At 40.3% G+C, this 15,202-nt stretch overlaps 1 protein-coding gene across 1 annotated transcript; it reads left to right on the top strand.

Annotated features, from left to right (window-relative positions):
- Positions 1 to 1,077: 1,077 nt before the first annotated feature.
- LOC141489631 (gastricsin-like) lies at positions 1,078 to 11,048 on the top strand. Its single transcript, XM_074190160.1, has 9 exons — positions 1,078 to 1,142; positions 3,229 to 3,379; positions 4,549 to 4,666; positions 6,104 to 6,222; positions 6,719 to 6,918; positions 8,387 to 8,509; positions 9,045 to 9,192; positions 9,585 to 9,683; positions 10,743 to 11,048. The coding sequence occupies exons 1-9, from the start codon at positions 1,078 to 1,080 to the stop codon at positions 10,896 to 10,898; spliced, it is 1,179 nt and encodes a 392-aa protein (XP_074046261.1). The 3' UTR covers positions 10,899 to 11,048.
- Positions 11,049 to 15,202: the final 4,154 nt, after the last annotated feature.

Here is a 15,202-nt window from a genome sequence, read left to right as displayed (position 1 = left end):
CTACCCATGCTATTATTAGCACAGATCTTTTTTGGTACCCTCAATCCCATGCCAAGAAAGATAAAAGAACCTTGATTTTGCTTTTTTTTTTTGGTATGTCTAACTGACCAAAGTGCTTAACGTGATAGATACTTTAGAAATTTTTACTGAATTTAACTGACTGATAGTGGAAGTAATGGGATATTGTAGATGTACTCATGAAAAATGAGGGTGCAGAGAGAGGAGCGAGTGGAGGGCAGAAGAAATTTAACCCCCTCTGATCCTTTATTTCCTCCTCTGTCAAAGGAAAGGGTTGGATAAAATGCTTTCTCTAAATGAATGTTAAGATTCTTTCCTTTGTGGACTCTGTCCTTACAGTTGTCATTCCATAGTGATTCTACAATAGACTCAGTCTTCCTCAACATCTTTCTCCTGGGCTCTAGCCCATTGAACTTGGCATCTGATATCTAAGAGAAATGGAGCTCAGTCACCCCCAGCTTGGATCCTGGGACCATCCCACCAATCTCTTAGCCTAGGTGTGAGGGGGTCTCTTCCCTAGACCAGCCAGACTTTTCCTTACATAAGAATGCCTGCAGGGCCTCAAGGTCTCTCCCTTCCAAATGATTGTTTTTCAGTCTTCCTTTCTCAAGAAAAGTCCTTCCTAATCTTCTCTCTGTATAGTCCTTCCCTGTAAGTTAGAGAGCAATAACATCACCACTTCACTCCATCCCTTCCCCCTCTCAAACTTGGGAATGAGAGCCTTAGACATGAAGAGAAAGGAGGGGATTCCACGTCTAATTTGTACTTGGTTATCATGTTAGTATTTGTTCTATTTGTTTGGGACCAAGAGGCTCTGGGTACTTAATAGCAGATTAAGCAGCCAAACTATGGATAAGAAATTGAGACCTCATCTGCTCCTGACCTGCCATTTATGCCAACTGATTATTCTGTTTACTTAGGCTGGCAGTGGAAAGTGGGAAGGAGGGGAGATAACCCACTCTGTTTGTATATATATGAGAGTCCTCAGTGGTTCTCTTCAGCTCAGAGTGGACCTCAGGAGGTGGTAACTCTAGGAGCTGCTTGAAGAAGAAATCAATCATGATGAAGTGGCTAATTGTTGCCCTTGTCTGCCTCCATTTATCAGAGGCAACAGGGATAATCAAGTAAGTCTTGGGGCTTGCAGTGGGGAGGTGGTTGGAGAAACTTGATGGCAGGGAAAAGGGCACAGCAGAAAGAAGGGAGAAGGAAACACAACCCTGAATTGGAATCCTGGCTTTGCTGCATGTAGTGTAACATGCAAATCAATTAACCTCCCTGGGTCTAAGTTTACAGCAAATAATAATAATGGTTAGCAATTATATTGTACCATAAGGTTCACAAAATGCTTACAATATTTATAAAGGTTTAGCACCATACCTAACGCATAGTAGGAGTTTATTTCCATTCTTCTCCCCCCACCCCCACTTCCCTTTTTCATAATGTAACATATAGCAACTTTGGGAAGTGTTTATCTTATTGTTATCCTCATTTTACAGATCAGGAGAACTGAAGTGCAGAGAGGTTAAATGGCTTACTCAGGGTCACATAGCTAATAAGCGTCAGAATAAGATTTGAATTCTGGTCTTCCTGACTTCAAGTTCTTACTCTCTATCCACTGAGTCATCTATTTGTTCCCTTAGCTATAAAATAAGTTAGGTGAGATTCAGTATTATACAGTGTTATACCTTGTTAAAGGTGTAAAAGCCTTGACTTTGCAATTAGAGTATTTGGATATAGGTCCCACATCTGTCACTTATAACCTAGGTGACTTTGGTCAAAGTCTCTTAAAGCCTCTGAATTTTAGTTTCCTGATGTGTAAAATAAAGGGGTTGAACTGGAGGAACTTTGAAGTCCCTACCAGCCTCAGGTCTATGACCCTATATCTTAAGAGGGAGGAGGATCAGGAAAGGTGAATCATTTGATGATCATCAAGTAAGTCTGTAGTACCAAGACTTCTGAAAGGGAAAGAAGGTTCCTAATGAAATTGGGCTGTGGGGGTAATGACCATGGGTAAAGGATTGACTCATTGCCTCTAGGTTCATCCTTGCCATCCTTATCTACCAAACTAGAATTTTCAATGTCCATCAATTCAAACTAGCACACATATATCAAGCACTATGTAAAAGATAGGCAAATATCTTTTTTGATCCTCACAGCTATCCTAGGAGGTCGGTGTTATTGTTATAGGGAATGAATGGTGGTGAGCCCCATGTGGAGAGCGTGGACAACTTTGATGACCTGTAGTTGTCTGGGCTCTAGAAGAAGCCAAAGAGATATCCCCAGACTCTTCTCCCTCCCTTCTCCAAGGGAGACTTTCATTTCTATGGGGGGGGGAAGGAGAGGGAGGGGAAGAGGGGAAAGTTGGACTAGAATTATATGCATTTACTCCCCTAAATATTTTTAGTCTATGTAACTGGGTTTCTTCTAACTTCTGATCACTTTGCCATTTTGAGAAGGGGGACCCTCAACTCTCTATCTGAGGTCATATTGCTAGTGTCTGAGGTACATTTGAACTCCAGTCTTCCTGACTTCAGATCCTGTTCTCTTTCTACTATGTGGTCTAGCTACCTGGAGTTTAGGAGTGAGTCAAGGAGAAAATAGAACCCATACACAAAAAAAGTAGAAACAATAAGTAAAAAGAAAATGTAAGTAAGAAGCTTCTAGGTGGCACTGCAGTAGATATAGTCAAGAAGTCAGGAAGACTCATCTTCATGAATTAAATCTGGCCTTAGATACTTACTAGCTGTGTGACCCTGGCCAAGTAATTGAACTCTGTTTGCCTTAGTTTCTTCATCTGTAAAATGATTTAGAGAAGGAAATGGCAAACCACTCCAGTTTCTTTGCCAAGGAAAACCCAATTGGGGTCATGGAGAATCAGGCACAATTGAAACAAATGAACAGCAACATACAAAGTCCATATAAAGGCACATCAAAGTAGGGATGTGCCAGTTTTTAAGGTCTTCTGTAAAAGTTGGTAGCTGAGCTGAGCAGCTTAAGATCTCATTGCTGAAAAGCTGGATCTGAAAGAAACCAGGTTGCATAGACACAGCCAAAGGTAGGAGGGAATTATACCTCCTCACAATCTGAGCTCTTGTCGACCCTGGTCAGCGGAGACTTTGCTGCTGAATTTTGGGTGGGATTAGTTGAGTCAGAGAGGAAGTGAGTTCTCAGATGGTTCCACTGATAGCATCTCCTACTGTCCCTTCCTAGGGTCCCTCTGAAGAAGTTCAAGTCCATGAAGCAGGTGATGAAGGAGAAGGGTGTGCTGAATGACTTCTTGAAGAACTACAAACAGGACCCTGCCAGCAAATACTTTAACCAATTTGCTGTTGGATATGAGCCCTTGGCCAATTATATGGATGTGAGTGAGCATCTCTCTCTCTCTTCAGGCTCCAGGCTGACTCTCTGCTCTCCATTCACAGCTCGGATGTGATGAGCATCTCCTGGGGGAGGGTCCCATATATCAGGAAAAAAAAAGGAGACATACTCTCCACCCTCAGGAAACTCCCAGTTTGACAGAGAGGGTACTTGTCTGGAAGGAAATTCCATATTATTGGAGGTGACCATGCTAAACCTCAAGATGGATCTTGTCATGTTATTGTATTGTCAGGTGACACAAAGATAGGTGGGAATAACAAAGGAATAGGTTGGATGACAGTATCAGGAGCCACAGAGACCTTGGCAGCCTAGACACTTGGCCAAATTGAATGTGTTGAAAATGAAGTGGGATAAATGTAAAGTCTTAGACTTGAATTAAAAAAATTCAACTTTTCATTTATCTAAAAGTGACTCTTGAATCAAGTAGTTTGCTCCTCATTGGAGTTTTTCAAACCAAAGCTAGATAATCATGTGTGGGGGGTGCTTTATAGAAAGCATTTCCCAGGTATAGGTTAGACAGGATGGTCTCAGAAGTCCCTTCCATTCCTGAGTTCCTGGGACTGTAGCTGGGGACTGATGAAGAAGGCAGGTTTAAAGAATAGAATGCAAATGTGCCTATAATCCAGCCTTGCTAGATACATTTCTTTTTCTTTAAAAATTTTTTAACTTATATTTTGTTTTTTCAATTACATGAAAAACTAGTTTTAAAATTCATCTTTTTTACACATTTTTTGAGTTCCACATTTTTTCCTTCTTTCCTTTCCTTTTCCCTCCCCATGGCTTTGAGTAATCTGATATAGGTTGTACACATACATTTGTGTTTAACATATTTCCATGTTAGTCATGTTGTGAAAGAAGAATCAGAACTAAAGGGGAAAAAGCCCCATGAGAAATTAAGAAACAACATAAAAGAAATTTTTAAAAGTGATTATGGTCTGCTTTGGTTTGCATTTAGACTCCATAGTTTTTCTCTGAATGTGGATGGCATTGTCCATCCCAAGTCTTTTAGAATTGTCTTTGATCCCTGAACTGTTGAGAAGAGCTAAGTCTATCCATAGTTGATTTATCTCACAATTCAACTAGAATTTTATAAGTAATGATCCAGGTCCAGAGCAGGTCTCAGCAGTATATTAACCCAAACTTCCTTCCTAGATGTCCTACTATGGGGAGATCAGCATTGGAACCCCACCTCAGAACTTCCTGGTCCTCTTTGACACTGGCTCCTCCAACCTGTGGGTGTCCTCTACCTACTGCCAGAGTCAAGCCTGCAGTAAGTACCCCAGGGGGTAGAAGCAAAGGGAGGGGGAAAGTGGTCAGTTGTAGAAGATACAGCACCTGCTTCAAGGAGGGAGTGCTGAGTGAACTTGAGGGTCAGAATGGACCAGCAACATTTTTCAGGGTCACATAGCAAACCCAAAGCAGAGCTGAGAAGAGTTACTTTTACCCCATTCTATTTCACAACCCACCTATGAAGGTGGGAAGAATGTAAGAGAAGTATAAGATTTGGTCCTGATTGCAATCTTCCTAGATAGAGAGGACATACATAGTATACCTGCTCTACTTTGGCAGTGGTCTTTATCTGTATGTTTGGGTCACTGTAGATCTGGTTACTGGACAAAAGTTCTCCCCCCCCCACACAAATACATGCAAGGGGGAGCTGATTCTGGATCAACCTTTAGATCTCCTCAGTTCCCAAGATTTCTCTGTAGAACTTGAAAAACCTGGATCCAGATCCTGCTTCCAGTCCAATTTGACCATGCAATCACCAACAGGTTGCCTATATTGCCCCAAACTAAATGTTTTAAGACTCATTCAGTAAGTCAACTAGGATTTATTAAGTGCCTATTATGTGGTACTGCTACATTTATAAAACTGTAAGTTTCATATATTTCTACACTGTGAGGGTGACATACAAACACAAACACATATGAAATCACTGATGTGGACCTGTCCTACCACCCACCCACCCCAAGACAGAATATTATTAATTCTCAGATTGGAAGTGCTGGTGGGGGCAAGGGGGGAGGGAGAGATTCAGAGGAGAAAGATCCCCTGGGACTTAGAGTTTTCAGGGAAGATTTCATGTGGGAATCTACACTTGAGCTGGGTCTTGAAGGATAACCAGGATTTGGATGCTGGCAGAGACCTTAGAGGTGAAATGGAAAAGAGAAGAAAGGATGCTCTTTAAGGTTAAAACATGATAATCCCACTTAGGAAAGAGCAAACATGAAAAAGAAAAATTCATGACAGTTTTCTTTAAACTCCAAACCCTGAGAAAAATGACTCTCCCAACTGGTAGACCAACGCTTCATTGTCCCAATCTGAGGGCAGGGAATAAGAGTATGTGATTCTATTAGTCAGACAAATAAGGACCATCAGAGAAAGAGGTAATGGTAATAATAATAATAATAATAATAATAATAATAATAGTAAGCCATATTATATCCTGATTTAATTGCTAATAGGCTTCTCCTATAGCCACTACATAAGATTATTACCCCCATTTTATAGATGAGGGAACTGAAATTCCAAAAGGTTATATGGCTTTCCCAGAGTCATATAGCTAATAAATAGCAGAGATTAGATTTGAACCTAAAGCTACTGTTACCAAGGATGCTCTTTCCATTGCCCTACAATGTAAAGAAGTGAGAAATTGGGTAGTGGGAACTTATTGGTATCTACTGATATTATCTTTTTGTCTGGGCAGCCAATCATCCCCAGTTCAACCCTAGCCAGTCTTCCACCTACTCTAGCAATGGACAGACCTTCTCTCTTCAGTATGGAACAGGGAGCCTTACTGGAGTCTTTGGCTATGACACTGTGACAGTGAGTAGTTATGGGGCAAATGGGGTAAAGGGGAGTGCATGGTTGGACACCCAGTAGTGGTTGTTCCAGTTATGGGGTTTGGAAACCTAGGAGCAGGAATATTTAGGAGTCCAGTTGCCAGAGGCAGCAAGCTGAGTTCTAAGATTCCCAGCAAATAAAGTTGAGAGATTGTCCACCATAGATGAGAGAAAGCTCTGCTTCTCTGGTTTTTCCGCTTCTCCTATAATGAGCTTAGTCTAGCTTCAAGATCATGAGACCTGAACAAAGCTATGTATCATGCTGCCCTCTTGAAGAGAAGGATCCAAGTCCCTCTAGGTTCCCTTCCCTCTCTTACCCCTCCCCAACAAAAAAAACTTCATTAATTAGAGTCTGGGTGGGTCCTTTTCATCATTTGTCTTACTAAGGTTGGTCTATAGATCTGGAGGAAAAACTGCTTTTTCCATGATCTTCTCCATAAACCATTCTTTCCTGATGGACTTCTTTTCCACCTCCACAGATTCAGGGCATCTCCATCACCAACCAGGAGTTTGGCCTGAGTGAGACTGAACCTGGCACCAATTTTGTCTATGCCCAATTTGATGGAATCCTGGGCCTGGCCTATCCTTCCATCAGCTCTGGTGGAGCCACCACTGTCATGCAGGGCTTCCTGCAGGAGAACCTGCTCAATGCCCCTGTCTTTGCCTTCTACCTTAGCGGGTAAGTGACTTGGCTTTCTTCTTCCTCTACTCACTCAGCCACCTCCTGACTCTATCCCTTCTCCTAGTTCCAAGAAGTGAAATTCTCTATGGCAGGGCATCTTAATCTTTATGAATATATATATTTATGTATTATATACACATACACATATACACACAGATATATATATATATATATATATATATATATATACAATTAAAACTTTTTCATTATAACCAGTTTCTTTTGTAATCTTACATATGTTATTTTTTGCATTTAAAAATATGATTCTGTGGAAGGGGTAACAGACTTCTCCAGATCTCCAAAGGAGTCTGTGATAGACACAGAAACGGTTAAGAAGTCCTCCTGTATTGCTCTTTTCTTTCCTCTCCCCTCCCAATAGAGAAATTGATGAACTCATTTGTATTTATTGAACACCTGCCATAAAGATGGAATGGGGATGGGGATATGTCAGGAAGGGGAATGGACCTAGAGAGGTGGTCTTTGCCCTCAAGAGGCTTACTGGATATTAATTAATGTGAGCAACTTGGATCAACTTGATAAGTTTACAGCAGGTAAGGGGGACAGTGAGGAGACTGACCTGGCTGGAAAATATGATGCCTTTTAGGGAATAGTGAGGCATAAGTTGGATAGGGAGGTTGGGGTCAGATTGTGGAAGCTCTGTAAAGTCAGGCAGATTTGCAATGGCAGTTCTTCTCCTTTTCCTATTCTGTCTTCACAGACAATGAGGAATATAGAGCCAGGAGAGATTATAGAGAGCGTTGTACTTACCAGTCATTTAGAATTGGAAGGGATCTTGGAAGTTGCCTAACCCAACCTCCCTTTACAGATAAAGGAACTGTAGAGTCAAAGAGAGGGGATCTGTGCTTTCCTTGGTATAGGCAGGGAGTTCTCAGATATGAAGCTTATTTTTGTCAGTGTTCAATCGTGTCCCACTCTTGGTGAGACAAACTTCCTAATAAGTATCTAAGCCTGAATATGAACTCAGGAAGATGAGACTTCCTGATTCCACGTCTAACACTCTTTATATTGCAGCCTAGCTGCCCCAATGCAATTTATGGCCTTTGGAAACAATGAGAAAGTAAGTGACTTGCTTAACCTCCACTCAAACATTATAATCAGAGGTGAGAATAGAATTACAATCTTCCTGGCTCTTGGATTCTACCTTTTTATCCATTCTGCAAAGATACTCCTACAAAGATTGAGAAACCTAGGACAGGTATCTTTCTTCTGTCCTGGAATGAGCTCACAGGTCTCAGCTCCAAAACTCACTGATACTTGACCATAGTTTCTTAAGAGGGATCTTAGCTGGCCTGTTCCTCCTTCATGTAGGAAGTAGAGCAGTGGGGGAGGGGTTATGGATGAGTAATCAGGGTCTATTGGCAATAAGCAAATAGGGAAAGAGAAGGATCCTTTCTCCCTTGCCTCTTTCTCTTCCCCAAAGCTGATATTTTCCCTGTGTCTCCAGGAATGAGAATTCCAACAATGGTGGTGAAGTTGCTTTTGGAGGAGTGGACACCAACATGTACACTGGAGAAATCTACTGGGCCCCTGTCACCCAGCAAGCTTACTGGCAGATTGCTATTAATGGGTATGTGAAGTGTTATGGGGTTAGGGGAGATGGACTCAGAATGGATATATTATTGAAGATTATTCCTTCAGTGTGGAAAAATAGGGATTTAGAGGGGAGAGATTCAAAGTCTAGAGAGAAACATCATGGCTCACATGGGTTGATATCCTGAGTCTTAATATAAAATATATTTTGCAGAGAAGGAATATGATAGACTCTAGAGGGACAAACTCTATTATGAGTCCTTAAATAAGAAAGTTGGGGGAGGATAATCCCTAATCTGAGAAGGGGACTGAAGTCAGAAAGCTTTCACTGTCCCAAATCCTGGTTCAAGGTGATGGTGGGAAGCCCAGTAGATTTGGGTGCTTAAGGGGACCACCAAGATAGCCCAGGATGGGAATTCCTCTACTTGGGTTTCTAAAATGAGAGGAGTAGTATTTTCTCAGCAAAGGCAAATTGAAGTTGATGTGCTAAAGAGAGATATCCTTGAATGTAGGTAAGAGGGGGAAAGGCAATGACCAAGACCTGTCTCACTTTAGGAACTGTCTTCTTACAGGTTCTCTATTGGTAGCCAATCTACTGGCTGGTGCTCTGAAGGTTGCCAAGCTATTGTGGATACTGGCACTTCCCTCCTCACTGCCCCCCAGCAGATCTTCTCTGAACTGATGCAGTACATTGGAGCCCAGGAGAATGAAAATGGAGCTGTAAGGCATTTTCTCTAAGCATCAGTTACAAAATGGGGATAATTGTACTTAGAGTTCATATATCATTGGTTGCTAGGAAGAAAATTCTCTGTAAACCTTAAAGTGCTCTATATATACAAACTGTCATCATCATTATTGGTTCTCCTAAAGAACCCTACAGCTCTCACCCTTGTCTCAATTTATGAGGATTACATTCAGAGTTCAGTCTCTTAATTAAGGTATGGTTTGAGCAATGCTCTGGGGCAGGACTGGTATGGAGAGTTAGATCATAGGAGGTAGAAACTGGACCAAAAAGTCTCTTTACTGAATATACTATCTCTGGAAACTAATGATAGGATAGAGTCTTAAGTACCTGATCCTCTAGACATTTCTTTCTTCCTGTGTCTCTTCAGTATGTGGTCAGTTGCAGCAATATCCAGAGCATGCCCACCATCACCTTCAACATCAATGGTGTAAACTTCCCTCTTCCTCCCTCTGCCTATGTCCTTCCGGTGAGTCCTCTTCATTCCCCAACCTAGACATTCTTGCCTTACTCAAGAGTGATCCCTGTGAGCAGGGAAAGTAAAGAAGAGAAGACTAGTCTCCTTCTTGGGGGTGGGGTAGTGAAAAATAAGCTGTAGGTTATAGGAGAGACAAGATCACACCCTCAGAATTAGCTTGCTTCCTGCCTTCCAGGTTCCTTGGAATGAGGATGAAAGAGTATAGAATTGGGGGACTTAGAGTTAAAGATATACTCCTAATGGATAGCTCTTCCAGGATATAATGTGTTAGAATCACAGAATCTTAGTATTAGAAGAGGCATCAGTAATAATTTGGTCCAACTCCCACACCAAACAGGAATCTTTTCTACATCTCTAAGGTGTAGTCTTCAACACAGACATGGGTCCCGGGGATAGATCTCCTGGGTCAGTCTTTCCTATTGGGCAAATCATAGATTGCCAAGAGCAGAGAGAGAGATGTTGAAGGGTCAATGTTTACCCCTCTATAGTCACTAGGTTGCTCCTTCCTCAGGACAACCTCCCTGACTTGACTCCTCTATCCTATTTCAGAAATTCTCTTGAAAGACTATAGAGACACAAGGCAAAGGTAGATAGGTAGGTAAGTAGGGAGCTAGATATTTGGTGCTTATGGTGTTCTAGACACTGCTAAGAAGATTATTGTGGCTCATGTATAGGCACAAGGGGTGTATACATGTGTGCATATATGGAGAGATAGAAAACAATCTGGGCTATTTTAAATTTTTCATTAAAAGTGAAAAAAGGTTGAATAAAGAGAGACAATAATGATATCAAATGATATCTGCCCCCACCCACTTTCACGGCCTCAGTGGCTAGATTAATCTAGGGGAAGGACAGGTCCTTATGAAATGGGTGGTCACAGAAGGATTTCTAGAGATGATTGAGAACTTTTCCTGCCCAGAGAAAGAAGCTGAAGTATAAGGTAAATAGCTAATGCTCAATGAGTTCCCCCTCCATAAAATCAAGACCAGCTTCCTAGAGGAAGAGGGGGTCTTCATAGGTTGATGAATTCTCGCTTTTTCTCAACTCCAGGGCAACAGCAACTACTGCGAGGTGGGTATCATGCCCACTTACCTGCCTTCCCAGAATGGTCAGCCCCTCTGGATCCTTGGGGATGTTTTCCTCAGGAACTATTACTCTGTCTACGATCTTGGCAACAACAGGGTGGGATTTGCCAGCCTAGCCTAAGCTCCTCTTCCAGCCTATTTTCATCTCCCTGGCTCTTGGAGTTATCTTCAATTCTTCTCTTCCTCCTTCCCTTTCTGTCTCTCCTGATGGATTCTGGATCTTCATTGTGGGGCCCGGGAATCTATAAATAAAAATCATTCTAATCTTTCATTTGTTTGTCCATTCATTTAACATGTATAAAGCCTTTCTATAAGAGAAATCATGTACTAGGTACTGGAGGTGGTACCTGCAGAAGTTAGATATGGCATGATCCCAGCTGTTCCTGAGCTTACAGTCTGTCTAATAGATAGAAATATCAACATTGGTAACCAACCATATGATGAATACATTAGAGTAACACTAAATAAAATATTATATGAAGTCTGAGGAGGGGTGGGAGGAAAAGTAATTACTGATTAGTAGACCATTCTGTTTTCTAAGTGCTCTTTGTGGGAGTGGAGGAGGCAGATGTTGGGGAAGGATAGGAAGTTTCAGAAGGCCAGTTGGCTTTGGATCTATGATATTGTAGAATTTGGCTTTAGCACCAAGTGTCAAATTGGGATTGCTTTATCCTGAACAGCTCTATCTACTATCTATCTACTCCTTTAAGTAACCCAACTTGTTTGTCCTGGAATGCCCTTCAAACACTCAATTACCAAGAATTTTTTCAACATATATTCTGTATTCCAGGCATTAGGTCTACTCAAACTGAACAGTTTGATCTCTATTGATCACTCCCAGGCACCACATTGTAGTTTTTACCCTCAATTATTATTACCAATGTGTACTCTACTCCATCAGCCAAGCATGATCCCCCAACTGTCTCTTTGATTTCCCCCAATATAATCTCTGCCTCCAGCCATTCCTCCTAGAATGTGTCTTTCATTTGAAAATAATCCAAGTCCTTCCCAGTCCACATAGAAAGACCATATCTCTCCTATTTACCTAGAAGATTCCCAAGGGCAGACATTGTGCATATAACTGGGAGGTCTCCATGGACAAAGACTGTGATGATGTAATGGAGTTCTGCACCCAGTAGCCCATAACTTTTAATCTAAGCATCATAACAGGGATGACGATCAGGCATTGCAATAAAAAAATATTAACTTTCCAGGGTCCCCCAAAGCTCTGAATTTATATGAACTGAACTCATCTGTCCCCAGAGCAAAATCCCAGGGAAATTTCCTTCTTTTTTAGATATTTTAAACACAACTTTATCCTTATCTACCAAGAATTCTAAACCTTTTCTGCACCATGGACCCCTCAGGTAATCTGGTAAAACCTGTGGACCCTTTTTCAGAATACTGATTTGAAATGCATAAAGTAAAATCCTTAGTATTACCAAGGAAGCCAATTATATTGAAATATAGTCACCTGATTTAAAAAAATTTCTCAGATCCCAAGATAAGAACTTATGATGAAAAAAAGGAATGAGTATCATGGTAATAAGCAAAGCACCATCACTGAACTTTGTGACTGGACTAGAGCAATTTTAGATTTGAAACTCAAGGGGTAAATAATTGTAGTCCAACCCACTAGATAATGTGGTCCAAAACATTAATTATATATTTTAAACTACTTGTTGTTTGTCCTTTTTTGAAGAGGACTAATGACATCATGGGTGTTGTCTTGACTTGTTGGTGAACCGTATTTAAGTGAGGCAGAGTTGCATAAAGTCTTCGGCCTCATTCTTTTCTTGAGTCAGTGGTAGGACAAAGTCAAGATGACTAATGTTATGGCCTAGGATGCATGGCTCCACAAGACAATTCCCTATAAGTTCTAGATCTCTGGTGTTCAGTTTTATTCTCCCACAGGTTCTCACTTTTATCACAGTTATCTGAGCAGTCAGACTGTCTTCCCAGTGCTGGATCCATAACAGTGTCTGGAAGTGATGACAGAAAATTACAAATTAGGGTTTCCAATACATTTTCTAATAGCCAAAAGAATGACTTCTCTTAAAAAATTATTAATTTTCAACCATTTCTTTTTGTAAAGTTTTCTTCCTTTCCTCCTCCCATCCAGTAAGAACAAGTAATCTGATTCAGTTGTGCTATACATATTTCCATATTGGTCATGCTGTGAAAGAAGAATCAGAACAAAAAAGGAAAAATCCTGAAAAGAGAAAAACAAAAAACAAAATTAAAAAGGTAAAAATAGTATGCTGTATCTGCATTCAAATTCTATAGTTCTTTCTCTTGATGTGGATGGTATTTTAAAGGAAGGACTTCTCAAAGGTGTAGTCACTGTTGGATGAAAGGAGATGGTAGTAGAGATTGTCTTATAAGACAATAGATTTGGTCTTTTCTGTCTTTCATAGCTACTTTGTTGCCCTGCCACAGAATAAAAATGTTTCAATATATTCATACCAGATGAAGATTTCAATTAAGTCCATTTTTGTAAATAACTCTCAGTACATTAAACATTCAAATGGACCACTGATCTTGGATGGAATGACTAGAGCTGTCCAACCTTAGGTTACCTTAGGACCACATTAAAAAATATTCAAGGGCCACACCCAGAATAAAAAGGACAGTACAGTAATATAATAGTTAATTTGTAATCTTAACCTTAGGTTTAGCAAGCGCTACAAAAAGTCATGGTACTTTTAACTTCTTAGAAAGTGTTGGAATGTGGGTCATCTCTATGAAGGTGTGAAACACAAAAGTAAACTCAAAACAACAAAGCTGCAACACAACAGTATAAAGGTAGATGCATACTATTTAGTCTGCATTGTACAGATGGGATGCATTGAAACATATTCCATATGTTCTATTCTTAATACTGCTTAAAAACACCGAAGAAAATTAATATCAATGAGATTACTTTTTAGTGATGGAATTAAGAAATCTAATATGCATTCTATGTAAATTATTATTATTTTCCCTCATGAAAATTAAAACCCACAAGTGGGTCACATAAAATCACACTGCAGGCCTTAGACTACTAGATTTCTATTGGCAAACTGTAATAGGACCTCTGATCATATGAAATGGAGGAGGTTGATTTTTTTTTTTTTTTTTAGTTTTTGCTAGGTAATGGGGTTAAGTGGCTTGCCCAAGGCCACACGGCTAGGTAACTGTTAAGTGGCTGAGGACAAATTTGAACTCAGGTACTCCTGACTCCAGGGCCGGTGCTCTATACACTTCGCTGCCCCCTGAGGAGGTTGATTTTTAATGCTTAAGGTGACTACATAATTCTTCCCAAATTCACCAATCAAATGATGCTTTACAAATGTGCTTTCTTTTTTCAGTATCTCCACCACCAAGAAATATAAGTTTTGGGGTGGCTAGGTGGCACAGTGGATAAAAGCACTGGCCCTGGAGTCAGGAGTACTTGGGTTCAAATCCGGTCTCAGACACTTAATAATTACCTAGCCATGTGGCCTTGGGCAAGCCACTTAATAACCATTTCCTTGCAAAAATCTAAAAAGAAAAAAAAAGAAATATAAGTTTGAACCAAATTTTTGGTGCTCCTTGGGAGGTCATGGAGATTGCTTTACCAAAGGGGACTGAATGATAGAGATTTTAAAAATGAAATAAAGTCAACAATCATTTAATAAGTCCTTAGTATAATCTTAGATATGGCTTGTGTCTAGAATTTCCTTCAAAGTGGGAAACACTCTTCAACTTTACCTCAGTTGCTTTGTATATAGTATGTGTTTCAGGTTTCCCCAACACAGAAATTTTATTATGCACAAGGGATATGATCCCACAAACACAGAAACATAAAACATACATGTAGTTGATTATCTCATTAAATTTAAACCGAAGGTAATGGTCCTTTGTGAGACTGATGAAAAAATCTTTCTTATTCTCCTTGGATTATGAAAGTTAAGCACCACACAGAAATAGCATGGAAGACTGGTAAGGTCCTTATATCCTATCATTACTTGGGATGGATTAGATCCTCCAAATTCAAAACAATCTGCTTCCTTTTTTAAATCACATGATGTTGAGGAGTTCTTTTCTGTTAAGCCAGTACTTGAACCTCAAAATCAGAAAATTTCAATTCCAAGCTTACTCAGCAGGTAACTCCAAGGATGTAAAGTCAAGTCTAAGGAAAACTAATCTCTTATCTGTGCTTAGAAAAGTGGAGAACACAGGTCTAAGAAGATAGCCATGAATTAGAGATAAAGCACTCTCCCTTCCTATTCCTCATTCCTTTACCTTCCGTCCCTTCTTTACAGAGATGGTTTCAGAACACTGTATACAGTCAGTTAGAAGACACAATAGTCTACAGTGAGAAAGACTTGAATTCAAATCCACCCTCAGATACTCACCAAGTGCGTAAATCTGAACAAATCATATAACCTTTGTCTATCTCAG

The sequence above is a fragment of the Macrotis lagotis genome, chromosome 5 (assembly GCF_037893015.1).
Source record: "Macrotis lagotis isolate mMagLag1 chromosome 5, bilby.v1.9.chrom.fasta, whole genome shotgun sequence".
In the NCBI taxonomy this organism is placed as follows: Eukaryota; Metazoa; Chordata; class Mammalia; order Peramelemorphia; family Peramelidae; genus Macrotis; species Macrotis lagotis.
Note: the sequence above shows the minus strand (reverse complement) of the source record. Positions and strands in the feature narration are given on the sequence as shown.